Raw genomic sequence first — 24,550 nt, 5'->3', positions numbered from 1 at the left:
TGACCCCTCCAACATACTTCGACCCAATTCCACCGAATGGCTCCCCGCTGACCATGTTGGGCGTTACGTGGCTCAGAAATTATTTTCTCCCTTAGACAAGCAGACCAGAGCCAAGCTCAAGTCCGAATGTCCACGTCCCCTTCTTCCACACAAAGCTACTTCCACTCCCTCCATTGATGAACAGATGTTAACATTTTTTACTAAGCAGGGCAAGGACCCTCGTAAGGGAGTTGATAAGGCATGGTCGTCCTGCCAGGACAAACTACTGGATGTCATAGGTCCACTTACAAGAATCTTTGACATGATTGAATCAGCCAGGCTGGATGGCAGTTTCCTAGACCCAGAAGAGTTATCCTTATGGGTCCAACGTTGTTTCTGTTTGTTGGGGAATGCTAACTCCGCCCTCATACATGAGAGACGTAAAGGCCTCCTGATTAAACTGGACCCTAAATTGATTAATCTGGCAACGGTCCAACCCCAAATCCATACCGAGGGACAGTTGTTCGGTGATTCTTTCATCAAAAATCTCAGCAAATACGTGGCCACATTTACCTCATTAGACAAAGCACAACAGTCTATGAGGAAAATGTTTAACCAACGGGTTTTTGCCAGGGCCGGTAGAGGCAGGGGCCGCTTTACCGGCCGAGGTTCCGTCAACCAAGGCTCCAGAGGATATTATGGTCCCTACCAACACAAATTTAGGCCGCAGTTCTATCCCCAGCGCGGCAGAGGCTATCGTTCCAGATCCTTCAGACACTCCAAAGCCTCCAATCCTGCAGGTAAGCCCTCAGCTTGGTGCTTTTCCAACCGGGGGTCGCATCTGCCATTTTCTTTCAAATTGGTTAACAATTACAGCGGATGTATGGGTTCTAAATACTGTGCAAGGTTACACAATAGAACTGTATTCCACCCCAGTTCAAACATTTTACACTCCTTCTCCCCATTTCTCCACAGAAATGATCCAGTTAATCTCTCTGGCGGTAGATTCCCTGTTACTAAAACAAGCAATTTCAGTCACCCAACCACATCCTTTGGGATTTACCAGCCCCATCTTTCTAGTTCAAAAGAAGAACAAAAAGATGCGTCCAGTCATCAATTTAAAGCACTTCAACCAATTTGTGGTGTACAGACATTTCAAAATGGAAACAATTCTGCACCTCAGGGACATACTTCTTCAAAACGATTGGATGGTCAGACTGGATCTCCAGGATGCCTATTTAGTCGTCCCGATACATCCAGACTCCAGGAGATTCCTTCAATTCCATTGGTTCGACCAAACCTATCACTTTACCTCTCTACCCTTCGGTCTATCTTCTGCCCCTTGATGTTTCACCAAGCTATTGAAGCCCGTGGTAGCTTTCCTAAGATCCCAGGGCATAAGGCTTCTAATTTATCTGGACGATATCCTAATTTTAAGCCAATCTCCTCAAATTCTTCTACTCCACTTACAAACAGCCTCCTCTCTTTTAGAGAATCTAGGCTTTATAATAAACAGAGAGAAGTCACTACTAACCCCATCCCAAACCATAGAATTCTTAGGATTTCAAATCAATTCCATTTCTGCTACTCTCCTTCTTCCCACATCAAAAATAAGATCCATAAAGTCAGAGATCCTGCAAATTCTTCGCAGCTCTCTCATCTCTCTCAGAACCCTAGCTCGACTAGTGGGCCTGCTGTCCTCCTCGATTCAGGCCATTTTTCCAGGACCCCTTCATTACCGCTCCCTTCAAAGACTGAAGATTCAACACTTAAGAAAAGGCCTATCTTACTCCGATCTCATTCCCTTAGACGTAGAGTCCCGAACAGAGCTTCAATGGTGGATAGACCATTTGGACGCTTGGAACGGAAAAAGTATATTTCCATCAGCCCCAGATCTTGTCTTAGAATCCGATGCAAGTCGTCTGGGCTGGGGGGCCCGATGTGGTCCCATATCGACTGGAGGTACATGGTCTTCCAAGGAGTCCAAATTGCATATCAATTGTTTAGAGATGCTTGCCGGCTCCTTTGAAATCAGAAGCCTAGCAAAGCACAAAGTTCATTGCGCAATACTCCTCAGGATGGACAACATCTCTGCAGTCAGGTATATAAATCATCTTGGAGTCACAAAATCAAAACCTTTGGCGGATCTGGCCAAGAGTTTTTGGGAATTTTGCCTTTTAAACCATCTTTCGGTTCATGCAGAGTACCTTCCCGGAGCTCTCAATTCAATCGCAGACTGGCATTCTCGCCACCTCCGAGACTCCAGCGATTGGAAAATTCATCCTTCAGTTTTCCACAACATACATTCTTTATGGGGTCCGTTTTCCATAGATCTGTTTGCATCCCGTCTGAACACTCAGCTTCCCCAATTTTACAGTTGGCGTCCAGATCCATTAGCCTTGGCATCAGATGCCTTCTCTCAAAATTGGTCTCTCTCCCTCAATTACGCCTTTCCCCCCTTCATCATGATCAACAGAGTTTTAGCTCAGGCCAGACGTCAGAATGCATCCCTTATTCTCATCGTCCCGTTCTGGCAATCCCAAGTATGGTTCCCTACTCTACTGGAACTTTCAGTGGACTTTCCCTTGTTAATCCCTTCCTTCCCAGACTTACTCTTAGACCCTTTTCAACGTCCACATCCCCTCATTGTAGACAATATCCTCACTCTGTCCGCCTGGAAGATCTCAGGAATCCCCAATCTAGCCCTGTCATTTCGTCAGAAGCTTCTCAATACATCTCAAATTCATGGGCCCCAGGTACCAAGAAAGCCTACAAAGCAGCCCGGGCTTTATGGGACGGCTGGTGTTTGGGAAGGCAACTTGATTCCTTTTCAGCAGATGTGATTTTCGTAGTTAACTTCCTAGCCGCAGAAGCTAGTAAAGGTAAGGCTTTTCGTACCATTAACCTTTATAGGTCGGCTATTTCTTCTAATCATATCCAGGTCAACGGTAAACCCATAGGCGAGCATCCACTGGTGTGCAGATTACTAAAGGGAGTAAAATTTTCCAAACCTCCTCTGCCAAAATACAATCATTTATGGGATGTTAATGTTGTTCTGAAGTTTTTAATTTCATGGCCGGATAACACGCTGTTATCTCTTAAAATGTTATCTGCTAAGTTAACAATGTTATTATGTCTAATCTCTATTAAACGTTTATCTGATGTAAAAGCACTTGACGTCTCCAACCGTCAATTTACCCCTTCGGGGGTATTATTCTCGGTTGTTCGACGTACCAAAACCAGTTTATCGTCAGTCTTTTATCCTTATTTTCCACAGCAACCAAAATTATGCGTAGGCCAATGCCTTAAAGTTTATGAACAAAAGTCTGCAGATTTGAGAACATCCTCCTCCCAACTACTTATTTCTTTTAGGAAACCTTACCACCCGGTTTCATCTGCCACTTTAGCTCGTTGGGTGAAATGGATTATGTCCCTAGCTGGTATCGATATTTCCAGATTTGGAGCTCATTCTACCAGAGGGGCAATGGCTTCCAAAGCTTTCTGGGCGGGTTCCCGTTTAGAGGATATTCTAAAATCTGCAGACTGGTCTAATGACAATACATTTAGAGTCTTTTATTGTAAACCTGTTGATGATCTTTCATTTAAGGTAATTAATATGCTTTAAACTCGCATAATAGGAGCCTCCGGTCTTGTCATAAAATGTAGATTTTCCTAGTTCATGACGGAAAGTCTTAATTTTATTAAAGACACGGAGGCGAGTATTATCCCACCTCTGGTAATAAATACTGTTCTCCCTCCCTTTCTTTCAGCGCCAAGTCCGGCCACTCCATCAGCATCCTAATATGATATCCTCACTTCTGGCGAATCCTTCACTCACTACAAGTTCAGGATCCTGTTCTGGCTTCACCGAATATGCCTTAATTTGTAGACTTTTGGACTTTACTTCTGATGTGTTTGCTTTTCTTATGGCATTGTTTATTCTTTGTACGCTGTTTCCACTTCTATTCAGCAATTGACTTTATTTGCAAGAAAAGAGGGCTGCTTGCAGTCAAGTGACGTCACAATAGCATGGGGAATACTGCTATTGGTCAACCTGTTCTATACTACGTTTTCAATCCCATTGGCTGTCTGTGTTAGCCACTTGGGATTTGTAGTCTTTTTTGTCTTGACTGCTGTTTTAATAAAGCAAGAAGAGAACGCATAATACTCGCCTCCGTGTCTTTAATAAAATTAAGACTTTCCGTCATGAACTAGGAAAATCTACATTATGATCTATGAAATGAGGATGAGAGCCACTGTTGGGGCAATAGTTTGCGAACTGTTTAGCCAAAAACAGACACCGTTCCCTGGATAAATGCATGCATAGAGCAGATTACTTCAAAGGATATACACTTTCACCTAGTAAAGCTTTTAGAAGGGGGCCAAGGGTCCACATCTGGGTGCGTTGATCCCTAGGGCGAGCTGCTTGATTTTGGCGAGCTTGAAACTGACCTAAGAAGGTTTTATTAATCACAAGGTACAAACTAGTGCAGTAATCCAGTCATGATCCTGTGTGAGGGGCTAAAGCTAAATGCTTACTTTCCAGATTAAGGAAAGGAAAGACGTTACTTGAGCATCCATTTTGGAGGCTGCCATCTATCTTCACTTCCTGGCTCTTTCCTACCTGCGTGGAAGAGCAGGACCAACATGTGTGGGCCAGAGGCTGCAATGACAATGAGAATCATCGCAACCGGTAAACTGGACATCACGTCCAGTTTTACGACATCTTTAGCGAACACAAGATCCGGGATGTAGCCCTCCACAGAGGGTAGCTTGTGCCCCAACTTGAGTAAGATCCGGATGCTCTAAATTTGCAAGTATGAGTGTGTTCTAAAACTGGGCAATGTTAGGTAGTCCTTATTGTGGTGTGGGAAGAAACTTGACACAAACACATCGATTCTCCCACCAAAATGTTTATTTCATGAAATAGAATGCTTTTTGGGAAAAGCAGAAGTGAAGATCAACAGGAGGATTAACGTAGTGATGAATTGGATTACTTCTTAATCTCCTTCGATTCTGGTGCAGTAGCATTTGGCGGTTTTCTGTCTGGATTACAATGTAATCATTGTAGAGCTAGTGTGGCTAACCACTCTTGTTCCACTTTATACAACATTAAATACAGGCAGAGGCAGCAGTAATCCACCTCAGATTTAAGGGAGTGCAACTTTTTTATCACTAGGGAGGTAAATTGTGTATATATTTTATTGGTGCAAAATTATGATACCAGCATTAAGTAAAGTGTATTCTCTGAATGGGAAGGTGCTTGACTTAAGAATCAAAGCAAATCACATAAAATGCTTTTGTTGACTGATTAAAGAAGAAAAACAGTAAAAAGGTGACGCAATTGGCACAAGAAGATGGCTTCTATTTGTAAGGAGTATATTAGTGTTTGACATTGATGTATAGAATGTTCTGAGTAATGTAGTACCTTAAGTGCATGTATGTATATTTGGACCAGATTTGCATTTTTGTGACCCTTTTTTGTCTTTTTTTTGGCCCAGATTCCCCACCGTTTGTTCCGGATTGTGAGGGAGACGTCCTCTTCCTGACAGACAGCTCAGGAAGTGTCTCCTACAAAGAGTTTTCCCAGGTCAAGGCGTTTGTCGCAGACCTCCTCCAACCTTTCACCTTTGGTCCCCAGGATGTACAGACCAGTGTCATCCACATCAGCACTGTCCCTGCTGTGGAATTCCCCTTTGACCAGCATGCCTCAAGTGAGTCCGTGCAGCGAGCCATCCGGAACATGAAGCAGCGCATGGGTGACACCAACACAGGCCAAGCCCTTTACCTGGCCAAAGAGAAGATCTTCACTGATGAAGCTGGGGCCAGGCCAAATGTCCCCAAAGTCCTCGTTTGGGTCACCGATGGAATTTCCACAGACGATATATCACAACCAATGAAGCTCCTGAAAGACATGGGAGTAACTGTGTTCATTGTTAGCACTGGACGGGGAAATTACCTGGAGCTCTCCCAGGCGGCCAGCCAACCTACTGAGAAGCACTTGCACTTTGTGGATGTTGACGACCTTCACATAATCACCAAGGAGCTCCGGGATGATATCATAGGTAGGTGGGAAGCAGTGAGCATGTTCATTATCTGCCTAGATATGTGCCCAACGATCTGCTAGTACATATGCTCATGATCTGCCCAGACATTTGTGATATTTTTACAGATTTCCCCTAAGGAGATCGACATGGAGAAATGCTATAGTAAAGCAGCTCTGAATTACTGCATTGGTCACAAAAAATTGCATTTAACAAGCTCAATTCTTCTCTGTCATTTGACAACACAAAAATCCTGACTTGATGAATGAAAAATTAGTATGGTTACTAGCATAAAAACATAAGATACATCAGTTGGAGCATCTCAAACCAGAAGAATGCTGTAGATAGAACAGGACTGAGTGCTAAATCTGTTGAAACCAATTTACAAGAAACAGAATCTGGTGAAGAGGGATAGCAACCTTTTATTGTGACAGCGCTAGAGAATAGACTGTACACTTGGTTATTACATTCCATGCTTTTACATCACAGTATTTGCTACTTGAGGGAAATAAATAATGTTGCATTTAGCGCTCGCTTTGTTTCTCTTACCTTGTTCTGTGTGTTAGGGGGTGGAGTATGCATTGGTGAAAATGAATACTTTAAAGGTTAGCAGCAGTACATGCACCTATGTCTTGAGTGTTGCTGATCCAGGGTGAGCCTCATAGACACCACAATCCCAGACTCTAAGGGGTATATTTGTCACACAAGATGGTCTTGACTGGCTTCATAAATCTACATTGAGTAGTGCAGGAGCAATGCAACTCTTTGATAAATATGGCCCTCCGTCCCAGATCCTGCTGGGCTACTTACCCTGGTGTGGATACACTGCATTGGAACCCGGTTAGGGCAACTCTAGCACTGCTGCCTAGTCAGGCTGTCACCGTCAAAAACCTCACGCCGAAATCCAGTGTGTTCCCATCTAATTTCAGCACTGCCAGCAGCAACTGAAAGTCCAGCAATGGTCACCAAATACGTGCTAGGCTTGCATCCTGGGACCCGGCTGTAAATGAAGACTCATAAAGCAGTAGTTAGGTGCCTCACATGCAAAAGTATGTCAGTGCACTGGGAGTATGAAAGTGGCCATGGGAGTCAATTCACCAAAATGTCAGGGGTAGCGGAAGTGACATCACATGCCATTTCATCTTTACTTTCTCTCACACACACATGGGTACACAAACACACTTTCACTCATGCACACACTCTCCTTTACATAAGCACACTCTCACCCGCAGCCATGCACCCAACATACACTTAAAAGTGTTTTTACTTACCACAGCTACCAAGGGGGGGTCCTATTCCAGCTAACTGTACTCCAATTGTATTACACTGACAGTGAATAATGTATTATTCACTATCATTGTAGTAAAAAACGATTGAAAACAAGAAAGTGGAGCCCCGACCAACGTCTCTGTGTTTCTGGCACTGATTTTGCCAGCTCTGAGGCCAGGAGTCGCAGAGGCAGTGCCGGGCGTCGCAAGTGGCAAGCTGGGGGTCGCAGCTGCGACCCCAGGCAAACCCTAAGTGAAGTCCATGAAAGGGGAGTCAGTTTTTTCAAAATTAGAGGGACTCTAAGAAATCCTAGCCTTACTGAGTGAGTGCAGTAAATCAGGAAAAACTTCAAGTGTGGAGCGTGTGTGAGGATGAGATGGTAGCCAGACACATTTTTGTAAAACATGTGGGTCTACAGTGCATTATGAGACAATGTTCTTAAACAAATGGATACATTGTGCCATTTTAAAGGAGATATTAAAAAACACGATTAATAATTCAGAGTGATTTTAGCCATACTTACACTCAATGGTAATATAATTGTGTATTGGTTTGCTTACTTAAAAAAATGCCTATCGCCACATTCTACAGATAAAAGGTGCACACGAGCCTCATGTTGATCACTATTTGTAAACTTTAAAATGTAGATATTTTTACACTGGTGCCTTTCACATGCCTCCTTCGTTCATCTTCCAAAAGACCCGATCACTAGCGAATACCATCTCTTTCAAGCCACAAAATGCAGCTTAGATATACATCATAGGGGAATGTGCAGGTGTTCCTTAAAAGTTATTCTCTGGCCTTTCCTTAATTTCCATTGACCTTTAACTGCATTTAGTCAAACAATACTGCCTGAAAAGAAAACGGATTGAAAGGCCTCAATGTTTTCTATTATCATTCTGGACCGGTTCCAGATCTGGGATTGCAGCAGCACCGGACACACCTATATTTCCAGTACATGGGCGCGCGCGTGTGTTAACAACTTGTCCCTTTCCTTTTCATCCTTCCTTCCACCCTGCTATTTTTTCCCTATTTTTATTTATCTTTTCATTTTTCTTTCTGTTTGCCGTTATTCCTCCCTCCAATTATTTTCCTCTGCTCATTAGGTGGAGCATAGACGTGTTGGTATGTATGTAGGCTTTTAACCACTCCCACCTCACGCCCATCACTTTCACTGTTCGTGAGCTTGCCTTTCAAATATCCTTTGTTATCATTGGTAAATCGTTTACGTTTCTCCCTCCTTGGGGTGGTTTTGTTACCACCTTGGGGGCCGACCCTGTTACATGGATAATTGTACATTTGCCGATATGTTTGACTGCGAGCTAACTTCTTTTTACTTTTGTGTGTCTCCTTTGCATACACGCTAATTTTAGCCGTGCTGCTTTGAAGCTGTTCGCTTATGTAAACTGTTTTACTTTTCATTTCCCCTTTTGTGTGTCTCCTTCGCCCTCACGCTCATGGTGGCGGTGGCGCTTTGAATCGGCTCACTTATGTGTACTGTTTTACTTTTCATTTCCCCTTTTGTGTGTCTCCTTCACCCTCACGCTCATGGTGGCGGTGGTGCTTTGAATCGGCTCACTTATGTCAACTGTTTTACTTTTCATTTTCAATGTATGTAGCAAGAAAAGTGCAGTTAGGAACTTACAGCGCCAATAGCTCTAACTCGAGCAAACGTGCGACACATTGCGTTGCAAATCCTTATTTTTTTTATTGCTATCCCATCTCTGTTTTCTTTGTCTCTTCCCTTACAACTCTGCCTCTTTGAGCAGGTTTAGCCAATCAGCTTTAGTCCTGCTTTCTGTTTTTCTTTTACAGTATCACTTTGCTTTGCCTTTAGCCAGTGATAGGACTCAAAAGGGTCGAGGACTCGGCCAAGAAGATACAGCGGAGGCATAGGCCCTTGTTGGCTCCACTATTGTGACACCACCCGTGAAAAGCATTATTTAGTGGCCTGAATTGGAGGATGGCAGTGAAAGAGAATCTGTCAAAAAACAACAGATTCCCTAATTACACCACTGGCTACGTCACTCTGTCATTGGAGTTTCCAAGATGGCAGATGTACTGCCTGCTGAGCCCACACTGGCTATGCCATGCTTCAGAGTCTGCCACCTCATCTAGAGAGACTGATCCTCTGCTATGAGTGGTAGTGCCCTGAGTTGGACTTTCTATGCAAACTAGTTTTGGGTCAATAATCTCCTGGAAAACAGCACTCGGAATGGTATCAAAACTAGGTATGTGTGCAGTGAATTTGTGTACCAAGTTTAGGGTACATTTGCAGGGTCTATCTACATTCGGTGGAAAATTCTGACAGGAAGGAAGGCTATTGGTATATTTCCATTCAGAGCTTTACACCCCTCTTCCAGTATGGCTTCTCCCACTTTGATGAAGAAACCTCTACCACCAAGGCAGACAAGTATTGTATTGTGGCATTTATATAGCGCTTAGTGCTTTAGTGCTTGCCTACATAGGGAGAATGCTACCCTGTTTCGGTATGTGGTCGGATGGGTGTTGTCTGTTTTTTGTTTTGATCCTTTGAGGAAGTGTTTCCATGTCATAGGTGATGGCCACTAAGATGCAGTTATTTTGTGATGTCATACAGCACTTAGCACTGTAATGGTTGAAGAAGTGAAGCAGAAGAAGTGTGAGCCCTCGGTAAGCTGGCACCTTTGAGCACCCTGCTTTATGGGTTTTCTTAAGATCACTTTCCACTAAGCCGGTTTCCGCAAATGCTTCTCCATTCTGAGATTTTTGGGTACTGTCCTGAGAAGGCATAGGTTGGAGGTAGAGATGACCAGGCAGGTTTTAATGAGCAGGAGGAATAAATCAGCCAACGTGACAGATGGAAAATATGTTGTTGAAACTCTATAAATCAAGTTCCTGTTCTCCTGATCGTTGCTCTGAAAACAGCTCCATCATACCGATGAGCCAGACACGCCGAAACGTGTCCGTGTTTGTTAAACATTCTTGATGGATGTCTGTCTTTCAGCACAAAGTCATGTCTAAAGTGACACTGCCTAATGATTAGGACTTTAGTCTAAGCTTTTAATTGGAGTCGGTTTCCTGGAACCTTAAAAATATGCATCCCTTAGGGGGCAAGCGCATAGGGGGCTTGGAGGAGGGCGTCAAAGGAGAGCACAGCACTGATAGGAGAGAGTCAGAGTGTATGCAGGGGATCTTGGGAAATGTCTCATTTTGTACAGGAAATATACATATACCCCCAGGGCTGCAAAAAACGAGGGCAGACGTGTTCTGAACAGCTGAGTTCCTCGAAAGCAGCGGTAGACTGGCAGGAAATGATTACATTGCACAATAACTTGCCAGCTGGGCTGGGGCAGAATCTGTAACACGTGAGGCGCCTCTCAAAAGTCGGGGGATGAGGCGGTAGAAGGAACCTTATGTCTAGTGCCACTTAAAGGCACATTATGTTTCGTTAGGCGCTTTTGAATGACCGCCGGCCGGTAGGACTGGGACAGAGAGAGACTGGGACAGAGAGAGTAACACATAAAGGACCGCTGAAAGGTTAGTAGGGCTGGGGTAGAGTAAACCAGTCACGACACAGGGGCCTCTGAAAGATTTCATAGACAGGAGAAGAACCAAAACGTGTTAGGCATCTGTGAAAGGCCAGAAGGGGTACATCGGTGCGAGTCATTCCAGGCACTTTTCATTATCTATAATTTACACTAAAATGAGTTTTGCAGGTTAGAAAATAATTAGAGAAGTCTGGTTTCTGGAAGAGAGAGGATTTCGGTTGTTTCCAGCTATCCTGTCAATCCCACACGTCATTTTGTCAGCTTCTTTGTCATTTGCATAGCGCCTAACTGCCACATATTTGTCCCCATGGTTATGCGGAGGGATTTGCAATCAACCAGTGAAGTGTCTTCTCTGTGGTAAACGTTAATTGTCGAGTAAGCTGGCCAGAATAGTGCTTTGTTCCAATTGTGGCAAAGTTGGCACTATGAGGTTTAGGCATAATGGTGCCCCAAAACGTACGATTATAGTGCGGAGACTACAGTTTGCAATATGGGTTGGGAGCTGCAGGGTAGACTGAGTGCCTGATTGAATAATTAACTAAATGTAATTTGTAAATCGGTACCAGTGACCTCAGATTAAATGGTATCCAGCTGTCACACGTTATCATCATTGGATTCACACTGTATATTTCGGATAATAAAGACATAAACCAAAACATCACTTTTGAAAATAGCCAATAATTGTTTGTTACAAAATGGCCTAATCATATTTCTAAGAGGAAATCTGTTTTCTCTATCCCTACTTCAGTGTCTAGGTTCCCTCAGAAATGTCAGCAATACACTTCCACTGTCTAGGAAAGTAACCTCACCTCTATCTTGTGAACATGAATAGGCCAAGGGCTTCTGAAATGAAACCCCCAGACCTGTGCCACTAAGGTTCACTCAGCCAATCATTTGGTGTGTACCGCGCTTACCACACACAACAAACCCCTATCCACTCGCTTGGTATCTCGGCTCGAGGATCTGGGTTTATCGGTAGCCTTCTAACTTTACACAAGTTAGCCAATAGGCCTCCACTCTTGTGAAAGGGGTTAAAAAAGGTCTGGTCATTCTACAATTGCTAAAATCCATAGTAAGCTGCCACCACTGTGCTACATTCATAAACCCTTAAAATGGGACTGTAGTCCTTTGTCATGATGGAGGACACATACAGTGCACCACTCCAGGTCCAAGACAGGTTCAGGACCGAACTGTTTATCAAAGACGGGCCTGCATTGCTGCTTACATGCTAGATCAGTGTGTGACTGAGGCCAAAATACAAAAACCGGCATACCAGATGCTTGCATTTTGGGCATGCAGGGCAGCAACATGACTGTACGGCATGCAGGAGACAGTCCCATCCCAAAATCCACCTTATAGAAGAACAGCAACGGAGGATATTTAGAGCTACAAATTAAGGTCCTCTAAGAGCTATAAATCTGAGAGTTACTTAGATGTTTATAGATTAAAAGTCCCTTACAGAACAATTAGGCTGGCAATTGCTTAGGTAATTGCTAGATAAATTGAAACATAGTAAAACACCTGGTAATTCAGTTGTAGCTGAAGAATATAAAGCTGTAATTTTATCAGGACATTATCAAGTAGGGTTCACTTCAGAGTGGTACAACAGAGGTAATCAAGTGTTACTCAGGTGTTACTAAATAGGGTCCACCGAAGAGTGTAGCAGACAGCTTTCAAACGGAAGAGATTTATTCAAAGATTATTAAGTGACACCTACCCATGAGTATGTAGTGCTGAGAGCTAGAATGGTTATTACTGCTCAAGAATTACTTGCAGGTAAGAGGTGGGTGTTCCTAGTAGCTGTTTGTAGGTTAGGAGATAACTGGTAGAATTGAACGTGTGAAGTATGAGCAGGGATGTACACTGGGATTACCAAGTCAACCTATGAACAGTCAGACAGACATAACTGTGAGTTTCAGAGGTGCCAAAAAAGTTTACATTAATCTATATCGTTTTATTTGGAAAAAACAGTGTTGCAGAGACTTGCTCGTGAACAGTGAACACCGTCTGGTTTACTATCTATTGAAAATTGGATCCTGGGCTGGTACTGAGTGACAACAGGCAAACACAGTTGCCAGTACCCAAGGAGGTGTGTCTTTTCTGCTCCCCGTTGATAAAAGTCATGCCCTGGAACATCTGACACTGGGGAAGGAGAAAGACCTGGCTTGTTGGGACTGGTGAAGCGTGTGGCTTCCGAGTAGCATGCTTGCAGTCCCAAGAGGAGGTGGATCATTCCTCTGCAGGGCACTGCCCCCTTTTTTCAGTTTTTTACCTTCAGCAACCTTAAACTCAGCAAAGATGTCAACATCTGTAACTTGTTAAATGTCAAACTTTGCATATTCGCTCTGCTCTTGCTAGGAGGTAGCCACTGTTTTGGTGGCAGCAACTTTTTTTAATTGCAATCCAAGACCCGAAAGACAAGCTATGTTGTGACCAGCTGTAGTCGGGAGTTCTGTGCCACTTTCCTTTTTTCAAGCACCAGCACTGGGTCTCTGTAAGCGAGAAATAAGCAGGTTCCACGGTGAAGACTTTGTCCCCTTCTATCTAGAGAAAGGGACGAGTATTGGCACCTGTCTTTCTTCTAAATTCAGTCAGCACAGTGATCTGAAAGGCACTTGATATAGAAGAGCTTTCCTTCTTTCTGTCCCAGTGATGCCAAGAGCACTGATAGATTTTTTGTGACCATGTGTTGGACACTAAGATAGGCAGTTAACAACTTGGTGAGCTATAGTGTTACCCTTATGGTGGCAGTTACACACAAAATACTCAAATATGTTTTTTAGTTACTACCTAGATTCTTCCTTAGCCACAAGGTCTTGACTCCCTACATCGACCACTCTGTGCACTCATTTTACGCTTGAGATTTGGTCTCCTGCAAATTCGTATACTTGCCTCGCAGAACAGGAGCTCAATGAAAGATGCCTCTTAATTCCAGTGCCAGAACAGTGTGCAAAGGAGGCACTGGCCATCCTTGCTGTGGTTTGCTTCCAATAGAAAGAATATAAGGCTAGGTGCCAGCTTTAAGTGCCGTCTCATTTGTCATTGCTGAAGCTACAAGGACGCTTCTTTGCTTTCAGCGTGTTGACTTCCCATGGTTTGTTGATTCTTTTATGAGCTGTCTGCTGGGATAAGGAGGCTCTACTCTGAGAGACAACCCCCAAAGCTTATACTCCCTCTGACTGGTGATTAGATTATATGCTGTTCATGAAAGTCAACAATTGACTGATCACCAAGGAAGAGCTACCACTGAAGATTATGCCAATGGTTCATGGATCCATGCTGTTCTCTGGAGGGTTGAACTTGAATACACATGCTGAGTGAAACACTGGCTCTGAGTAAATCCCACATTAAAGATTCATCCTGGTATCTTGGTTGTGTATTGTGCCATGTTCAATCCATTGGCATTTTATTTGAGCTTGCTATTGACTGTTTGTCCCTGCTATCCCTTGAATAAAGGAATCTTAGGCCTGCTGACTAAAAGTGTTTGTACAGTTGGCATAATTGAAAGCAAGATATTCCAGTGTTTGCAGGGATGGTGCTCTTGCTGGTCTATGCACAAGACGTTTTCTGGTTTAGGAGCTGCTGCCCATATGCACTGTGGTATCATCCGGAAGGGTGGCAATGCAATATTATAACTTTATCAAATGTGATGGAAGGAATGCTTGCAATTTGTCTAATCACTGGCAATGGCTTGGGGTAGCATTCCAATCGATCATTCTTTTGCCTGCCATGCCTTCTCAGATTAGACCGAGTCTTATGCAAATCAGCCATGGCCATGCCTCAATTGTAACAGTCCAGTCCAAACCTCTGAGCCAGGTCTTCTCTGAATTGTAAAGCAAGCAACTCTAGACCTGTTTCACCCTGATTGGGGCTTGTCAGTCAGGTGCAGCTTGGTTCCAGTACCACAGTGAGCAAGGGACCCAAGTCTGTGCATATCCTTAGACACTAATGGCAGTACATCAAATATACAAAAAGAGATGAGAGGAATGCTTGCTATTTGTAGAATTGCTTGAAATCGCTTGGGTACCATTCCAACTATTTCAACTCATCAGTCTTTTGCCCACCATTCCATGTTAGATTTGACCCACCCATATGAAAGTCAACCTTGGTCCTGCTCCAATAGGAACAGCTCAGCACAAACTCCAAAGTCAGCTCTTCTCTGATTCAGAACACAAGCTACCCAAGACCAGTTTCACCCTGATTGGGGCTCATCAGCCTGGTTGCTTGGTTCCAGTACCACAGCAATCAAGGTACCCATGTCTAGGCATACCCTTGGCCACTTAGGCCGTTACATCAAACATGCAAACTGTGATGATTGGAATGTTAGCAATTTGCCTAACTACTGGCAAATGCTCGTAGTAACCGCTCATTATTTTACCTACAATACTACCTCTGAAGAGTCCCAGTTATATACAAATCACCCTTCATTCTGCTCCAATAAGAAATGTCCAGCCCCCACTGCCAAGCCAGGTCTTCTATGCCCCTGAACACAAGCAACTCAAGAGGGGTTCGCCTTGATCGAGGCTCATCAGTCAAGAGCTGCTTGGTTCCAGTGGCATGGTGAGCACGAAAACCATGTCTGGGCATACTCTTGGCCACTTAGTCGATTACATTAAAAAAAAAAAAAAGGTGATCTTTACAATTTGTTTAACCAGTGCTAGAAGCTCAGGGTAGCATTCCAACCGATCAATCTTTTGTCCACCATGTCACCTCAGATTAGACCCAGCCATGTGCAAATCAGCCTTGCTCCTGCTCCATTAGAAACCGCCCTGAACGAACTGCCAAGCCAGCTCTTCTCTGAACTGGTAAGCAAGCAACCTAACACCGTTTCACACTGATTGCAGCTCATCACTCAGGTGTAGCTCAGTTCCAGTGCTACAGGGAGCAAGAGAGGGAAGTGTTCCTGTGTTGCACACCAATGTATGCCAAAGAGTTCTTTAGAGTAATCCTGGGCTATCTTGGTGTTTTTTTTGCCAAGAAACACAAGAGATATTTAAATATAGCTGTTCTCAAGCATGAGAATAATCCTGGGGCGAAGAAGCCATAGTGTCATCCTTCATAGTCTTTTACAAATAAATACACCAATTTCGATCATTTCACCCCAGTATTCATTCAATATATGCTTTTTTTTATCCTATAAAGACATCTGTAATTCCTTGGAAATACAGGAAGTTCCTCAATGGAAAATCTTATAGTTAGTGATCAACCAAAATCATTTGAATGCTACTTCATGGTAGCACTAGTACAACAAATTCCCGATGCATTTCAGGCCTATATGGTTCTTCATCGGAGGAACGTGCTGTGAATAAATGAACATGAATTATAGCACTAAGTTTTGTGTATATATACTATTTTAGCTCTAGGTCATCAATATTTGGACAAAGCATGTTTGTAGGTGTTCCTATTGTGCCCTCAAATAGATATTAATAATATATATCATTCATCCAACTGCCAATGTAGTTTATGGGAAAGGAGTATGTAATTGACAAGTGCCCAAATTTTGAGCAGGCTATTGGAAGCCCAGAATACTACTGTCTGAAATATTTGCAAGTTGTGTGATTGCAACCTTTCCAGCCCCTCCAGTCCTTTAGGGGTGCCTGCCAAGATCCATGATCTTAATACAGTGAGCTACACAGGCTATTTTCCATTTCGTGTCTCTGGTTTTAGGTAGGCTCGTTCATAATTCTTCTTTCAGATGGCTGTTCTGTCTTTATGAAAAAAAAAAAATGTGAACACAAAAGCCGTGATGGGGCGAGGCATCCAGCTTTCAGTATCTGATGTGAGATCAAACTTCTTTTCGGAGGCACCCACAGCAGAAGCTCACCAAAGATTGCTGTCCTTTTTTACTCAGACCACACTGGCATGCAAGAGCAGCACCAAATGCAACCTTTACATTGTGAGACAAAAGTCTACTGGGGGAAAAAACTGTCCAACCGAGCGACGAAGAGCTTTTGTTGTCCCAAGGCATTCTTCCAAGGTAAAGGTGTCTGCTGCAAATGGAGAAGTCTGCTGGCAAGTGCCTTTCTCCAAAGGCGCTAGAAATGACTGTTGCAAATGTTTTTTCCAAGGTGAGAGGAACTGGGTAGTCAGTCCACTTCTCCCAAGCCACGGTGCTAGAAACTGCCTGCTGCTAATGCCGTTCTCACAAGGGGAAAGCAACCGCAAGCTGCTTACACACATTTCTTTCAATATGTGTGGAAGGCACTGCCTGTGGAAATGGACATCGCCCAAGATGCACTAGACTGTCTGCAGCAAACGCCCATCCATCCAGGTGAGAGAGCTGTCTATTGGCAAATCCCACTGGTGAAAGCCTACACGTGCCGAAGATTAAGAACAGCGGAACCCTTTGAACAAAGGAAGCTGAAACAAATCACAGAACTTGGCCCGGCCTTTTGGGCATCTTGTTGAAACTTGCAGGAAACAACAGTCTTAGCTCATAATGGAACTTCCTGCGGCACCTATTCATTTATAAAATCCTGGCCCTGGCATGTTAACATGGTGTTTCGATGACAGCATATCTGAGGCGGGTCGTAAGGCAGACAGGGTGTGCCATGGAGACTCGACCTGGGATCCCGCACACGTGCCTTTGTGTTATGGAGGTGGTTCCCATGGCTTCCGTGCACAGGCGACATATTGTTCTAAGATTCCACGGAAGCCGAGAGGCTGACCTCATGCTCTGGCACTAGGCCAGCAAGCCTGACTGGGAATGGGAGTCGAGGGGTGGCCTTGGGGTCGACTTTGCCCTGAGACACATAGGCCCAGATTCTCAAAGGTTTAGTGTCGGTTTAGTGCCGCTTTTCTAAGGCTAAACCGATGCAAAACTTCACAAACGTTCACAAACCAACATAACTAGGTATTTGCGTTGGTTTGTGTGGCAAATTAACACAAAGCAGGGTGAAACGCTGCTTTACATTACTTTGCTTCAAGGGGGCATTACATAGGTGTTACATGGGCATACCCATGCTACCACCCATGCGTTTTGACGCTAAACCCTATTCTGAAGCATCAGAGGGAAGGGTTTAGCACCAAAAATGAACACCATTGAAAAGCAAGCACTAAACAGAGAAATGTTTTTATTTCACCCTGCTTGTCTGACTTTGCATGTGTGCTGCACTGTACAACACACATACAAAGTAGGGAAAGCATTTCCACTTGTCTACACATAGGGGGTCATTCTGACTCCCGCCGGCCGCGGTAACCGCGGTGCCGGCGGGAGCCGCCAGAATACCGCTGCGCGGTCAGAAGACCGCCGCGGTTATTCTGTGTTTCCCGCTGGGCGGGCGGGCGACCGCCAGAAGGCCGCCCGCCCGCCGAGCGGGAAACCCCTTTCCACGATGATGCCGGCTCCGAATGGTGCCGGCGGAGTGGAAAGGGTGCGACGGGTGCAGTTGCACCCGTCGCGAATTTCAGTGTCTGCTATGCAGACACTGAAATTCTCAGTGGGGCCCTGTTACGGGGGCCCCACGACACCCCATACCGCCATCCTGTTCCTGGCGGCCAAAGCCACCAGGAACAGGATGGCGGTATGGGGGTCGGAATCCCCATGGCGGCGCAGCAAACTGCGCCGCCATGGAGGATTCCCCAGGGCAGCGGAAAACCGTCAGTACACCGCCGGTTTTCCGTTTCTGACCGCGGCGGTCAGAATGCCCTTGGGAGCACCGCCAGCCTGTTGGCGGTGCTCCCGCGGTCCCCGGCCCTGGCGGTCCATGACCGCCAGGGTCGGAATGACCGCCATAGTATTTTGTACAGGAAGGGTACTCTTCCTGTTCAAAACCTATGCTAGTCACGCACACACCCTTACACTATGGCGCTAAGGTGTGCGTGTGGTGCACAGCAGCTGAAATACTGTTCTGTAATCTGCACAGTACATGTTCTGTTAACCCTGTGCACTACCTTGTATGAGTCAAAACTACCATTGCACAAAACTCCCATCTCTCTCCAGCATAAATGTCAATCACCAGACTTAATTTGGCCCCCTTTTGTTGCCTGAAAGCTGTTGGAAATACAAAGAACTCTGCAGTGCTTTTAAACCATCTCCACTGCTACACAACACCCCCTAACAAAAGCGGTCACCCACCCTTTCTCCTTTCAGCCTCCAGGGTAAACGTCCGCTGCCTGGTACACCAGCACGGCCTGGCGCACAGCCTAAAGGACTAACTATGAATGGAAAAGAACATGCAGTACAAATCTGATTACGAAACAGGCTTCATATATATTTTCTCAATCTCTGAGTGATGAAAGCAAGTCCAAAGGGGCACAATATCCTGCACCAACCACCTGAGTTGTTTTACTCCTTCAGAAATGGTCCATGATAAGTTGTTTAGGCAGAAACGTGAGCTCCCTGCAGAGACCACTCTAGGAGAAGTGATACAACCACACTGGCATAGGTGTGAGAGGGAGCTGTGACTAGAGTAACAGTTGTGATACAGGCACATGAGGAAGATGGAATACCTAGCAGAGACCACAGTGACAGAAGTGATACAGGAACTGGCACATGTGTGAAAGGGAGCTCTTTTCTGGGGTTGCAGTTACAGAGTGGCAAAAGCACTGGGACAGGTGTGAAAGAAGCTCCCTGCAGGGGTTGCAGTTACAGATTGACACAGGCACTGGCACAGGTGTGAAGGGGAGCTCCCTGAAGGGATTGCAGTTGTGGAAGGGAGCTCCCAACAGGGACCGCAGTTACAGAGTGACACAGGCACTGGCACAGGTGTGAAAGGGAGCTCCCCGAAGGGATTGCAGTTGTGGAAGGGAGCTTCCTGCATGGACCGCAGTTACAGAGTGACACATGCACTGGCACAGGTGCGAAAGGGAGCTCCCTGCAGGGACCACAGTTACAGAGTGACACCTGCATGGGCACAGGTGTTAAAGGAGCTTCCAGTAAATACTGCAGTGAAGCTATACAAGCACAGATGTGAGAGGGAGCTCCTTGTAGAGACCACAGTTATAAAGTGCCCAAGGAAGCTCCTGACAAGGACCCCAATAACAAAAGTGACTCAGAAACTGCCATATGTGTGAAATGGAGCTCCCTCTTCTACTGTCTCTGCCAGACAACTTGTTTTGAGGCCAAGCTCTCTTCTCCAAAGTTTATTTAGCCTCAGTGCGTAATTGCTTACTTTGAGGTGGCAATTGCTGGTGGGGGTTACTGGCCCTCATTTTGGGGGATCAGCACTTATCTTATCTCATCAGACATTTCCCAATAGCATGAGAGGCAGAAACACACAAGGGAAAAAAAGTGGAAAAGCAGGAGCCAGTGAGGGTGAGTCAAAGGGGCAGGGAGTGTCTGGCAGGGGATTAAAGAGGCATGTGGTAGATTCAGGCCTATGGAGACTTGGTATTCTAATCTGTGACATTTCATAGCACCATCCTTGCTTCTGAGCAGCACTTTAGGCACTGGCACTCGCTATGAGGTTGCAGCCTATCACACAGTGCAGCTCTCTGGTTTGCTAAAAACATCTTGGGGATTTTCAGAAAGTTTACCTAGGATTGCATTCCACTTGCTCATTACCATTGGCTTTGTGGTTTGTAACTCACACTTTCTGGCTTTCCGTTTGCTAGCTTTATTTGCTTTATGCTCTCCAGGTGGTTCAGTTCATCCCTCCCGTTGCCTAAACTGTGTATACAGTATCCTTCCACAAACTCACCTGCAGGTTACAGGCCTTTAAATCTTTTTCTTATCTCGTCATATTTGCTGTGCAATCAAAGACCAAGTTCAAAGCCAGGTGCTTTCTTCCAAGGGCGCTTATTTACTTTTCTTTGTCTGACCTCAAAGTGAGAGGATTTATGTGTCAGTCTTACTGGATACTGGGCTGGAAAAAGTTTCTTCTGGCACACAACAACGTTGAAATGAACTATGCAAATATTTTGGAATATAACAGTATTATGAACACACAAATGAAGCACGTTTTATAATTTTTTAAGTGTGTTGAAAGCAAATACTTGAATATGATCAAAACGAATAATAAAACTAGGTGATGCAATTTCTACACATTTTTGTCTGTGCACTGTATAGTTTTATTAGTAAAACTGTATGTCTGTGAAAATGTAATGGCCATTTCGATTGAAAATGTGTTGTCTGTAATGGCAGTGTGCTACCACACCATGAATAATCCACTCTATGCCACTCCACTCTACCATGCACTACTCCACAGCACTTCACTCTACTATGCACCACTCCACTTTACACAAGTACATGCCAGTGCACTCTGCACCACTCCACTCTTTATCACTGCACTCTACACCACTTCACACTACCCTTCTATACCCTACCCTGTACCACTCTACTCTGTGCCAAAGCTCTCTTTGCCATTCTGCTCTACACCACTCTAGTCTAAGACAAACCAGTCTACTTGCACAACTCCACTCTACACCACCGACTCTACGCCACTCTGCAACCCTGCACTCTACGCCACTACACTCTATGCCAATGCACTTTATTGTGAAATACTTAACTCTATAGCCCTGCACACTACGTCAATCCACTGTGTGTCATCTAATCTACTGTGCACCATTGCACTGTATGCCACTGCACTCTACTCCACTTCACTCTATGCCACTCCACGCAACTGCGTTCTACATTGCATCACTCAACTCTATGCCACTTCACTCTACTATGAAACAATATGCTCCATACCACTCCACTCTATGCCTTTCTACTCCACTCTGTGTCACTCCACTCTATACTACTGCACTCTATCTAACTCTATTCTTAACCACTGCACTCTACACTAGTGCAGTATACACAACTACACTCTATGTCACTGTACTCTACACCACTGCACTCTACTCTGCATCACTGTACACTATGCTCTCTATGCCACTCTACTCCACTCTACACCACCGACTCTACGCCACTCTGCAACCCTGCACTCTACGCCACTACACTCTATGCCAATACACTTTACTGTGAAATACTTAACTCTATAGCCCTGCACACTATGTCAATCCACTGTGTGTCATCTAATCTACTGTGCACCACTGCACTCTATGCCACTGCACTCTACTCCACTTCACTCTATGCCACTCCACGCAACTGCGTTCTACATTGCATCACTCAACTCTATGCCACTTCACTGTACTATGAAACAATATGCTCCATACCACTCCACTCTATGCCTTTCTACTCCACTCTGCGTCACTCCACTCTATACTACTGCACTCTATCCCACTCTATTCTTAACCACTGCACTCTACACTAGTGCAGTATACACAACTACACTCTATGTCACTGTACTCTACACCACTGCACTCTACTCTGCATCACTGTACACTATGCTTTCTATGCCACTCTACTCCACTCTACACCACTGCACTCTGACACTCTACTCTACACACTACTATGCTACTTCACTCCATGCCACTGCACTCTATGGCAAAATACTCTACTCTCCACCCCCCTGTGCTTCTCTACTCTGCACCACTCTATGACACTACCATCTATGCCACTCAGCTCTACTCAGCAGTCTATGCCACTGCATTTTATGCCATTAAATCTACTCTGTGGCACTGTCCTGAGGATCACTCAACTCTACGCCACACCACTCTGCACCACTCTATGGCTCTCTAATCTGCACCACTGTTCTCTGCGCCACTCTACTCTGTGCCACTCTATTCTGTGCCACTCCACTCTGCGCCACAGCACTCTATTATGCAGCATTCTAATCTGCGCCACTGAATGTTACGATGCTGCATTGTGTGCCGCTGAATTCAGTGCCACTGCACTTTATACCACTATACTCTGCAACACTTTACACCAATGCACTGTACACCAGTCCACTCTTCTCTATGCCACTCCAGTGTCTGCCACTCTATGTTACTCCATACTATGCCACTTCAATACATGCCACTCTCTGCCACTCTGCTCTAATACACTCTACTCCACTCTTCGACATTCCACTCTAAGACACTCCAAGCCACTTTCCTCTATGCCACTAACTTTTAGCCATGCTGAACAGCAGCCACACTGATAAAGAACATAGATAAAATACATTTGGCAAAGCCAACAGCTTTTGCATAGGTGAGACCTATTGGCTTTGCCAATGCTTGTTTTACAAATTAAGCACTGTTTATCACCCCTGCCCTCTCAGCCTGTCTCCTTGTTCAAGTTCCTTGCCCTCCTCACAGATCAGCTGTCTGCCCAGCCGTCTGTCCTCCTGGTTCTCCCTGGCTCCATGTTCTGCATTGTCTATTTACGCTTCCTTTTCTGCTGTCTCTAAGAGGCTCCTGTTTCCGCTGCCTCTGTCCTGTTGGATACTTCTGCAACATTCTCTCGGTCTGCTGTCTGTGCCAGACTCGTCGATCTGCTGTCTCTGCCAGTCTCACTGTTTTCCTCTCCCCGCAGCTCCCTAAAGTGTTGGCTCAAATAGGCTCCCTATTCTGTGGTCTCGGTTTATGCTCCATATTCTGCTTTCTTACCTTGTTCTATAGCCTGCTTCCTTTCCCCCACGGGTCCCTAGGCACCCTTTCTGCTGTCTGTACTCGGTCCTTACAGCTGCTGTCTCTCCCAGGCCCCATTCCTGCTGTCTGTACTCGGTCCTTACAGCTGCTGTCTCACCCAGGCTCCCTTCCTACTGTCTGCACTCAGACCCTAAACCTGCTGTCTCTCCCAGACTCCCTTTCCACTGTCTTTACTCAGCTCTTACAGCTGCTGTCTCCCCAGGCTCCCTTTCCACTGTCTGTACTCAGATCTCAAACCTGCTGTCTCTCCCAGGCTATTTCTTCTGCTGTCTGTGCTCTTTAGTATACCGTCTTTCACAGTCTCCCTTTTCTGCTGTCTCTGCGAGGCTGTCTCTTCTACTCTCCCAGAGAGGCCTCCTATTCTGCTCCCTCTGTCATTCTCGGTCTCCCGCCTGTCTCATGCAGGCTCTCTGGCCAGCTGTCTCTTCCTGCCTCCACTCTTTCTCCTGTCTCTGCCAGCCTCCCTGAGCTGTCCCTGCAGCCTCGTTTTCGTGCAGTCCTTGACATCCTCCTTTCCCTGCTGCCTGTGACAGGCAGGTTCTCCTGAGCGCTAACAGCTGGCTCCGCCCCCTCCCAGTCTCCAGAGGAGGCCTTGGCACCGAGGCCTGTTTACTGCTGGTGTGAAAGACAGAGGCAGAGAAACAGCTGCTCTTCGCAGAGGATGAAGACACACACGTACAATCTCACACTCGCGGGTCCAGTAGACACTACAGAAGCGATAAAGAATCAAAAGTTTTATGAGTTTTCATGAATTGCTTACACTGCCAATCGGCTGCTCCTACTACAAGCAGGGTGCGGCGGCGGTCACAACAAGAAAGACAATCGGATCAGTTGTAGAGTCTAGTAGACTGTTTACAAAGGTTCCGGGTTACATGTGGGGTGGTAAATTCCGATTTGTGGTTACGTTTACAGCTCCTGTTACCAAACACATTGAAAATCTGAGCGCTGCTGCACTATAATGATTTCAATTTCATCAGGTATGTTAATGCCTGTCAAGCACGCTGACATTTCCTCGGTGGAACTGAATGTTAAGTACCAACACGATGGCATCGGTGTGATGCATGTTATTCCCCATTTTCCTATTGAAAACTCTGAACAGATAAGATTTGCTGACCTCAGTAATCATGTCACGTGTAATGCTGGTATTTACTGGATGCGTTAGACACCTCTACCCCATCCACCCTTTAGTGATTAAATCAAAGTCTAAACCATACTCTCAGCATAAAAGATACGGGACCAGCGTTTCCAGACGTTTCTAAACTGCAGGTTGTACAA

The 24,550-nt window shown here is 45.2% G+C and overlaps 1 protein-coding gene across 2 annotated transcripts in view; it reads left to right on the top strand.

The window, feature by feature from the left end:
* Positions 1-24,550, top strand: part of VWA1 (von Willebrand factor A domain containing 1) — a 285,476-nt gene that overhangs the window by 106,641 nt on the left and 154,285 nt on the right. For both annotated transcript variants that reach the window (XM_069241052.1, XM_069241053.1), the window contains exon 2: positions 5,481-6,044. In XM_069241052.1, the coding sequence (XP_069097153.1) occupies positions 5,481-6,044 (564 nt within the window). The remainder of the gene's footprint in view (positions 1-5,480; positions 6,045-24,550) is intronic.

This window comes from Pleurodeles waltl, chromosome 6 (assembly GCF_031143425.1).
Source record: "Pleurodeles waltl isolate 20211129_DDA chromosome 6, aPleWal1.hap1.20221129, whole genome shotgun sequence".
Classification (NCBI taxonomy): domain Eukaryota; kingdom Metazoa; phylum Chordata; class Amphibia; order Caudata; family Salamandridae; genus Pleurodeles; species Pleurodeles waltl.
Note: the sequence above shows the minus strand (reverse complement) of the source record. Positions and strands in the feature narration are given on the sequence as shown.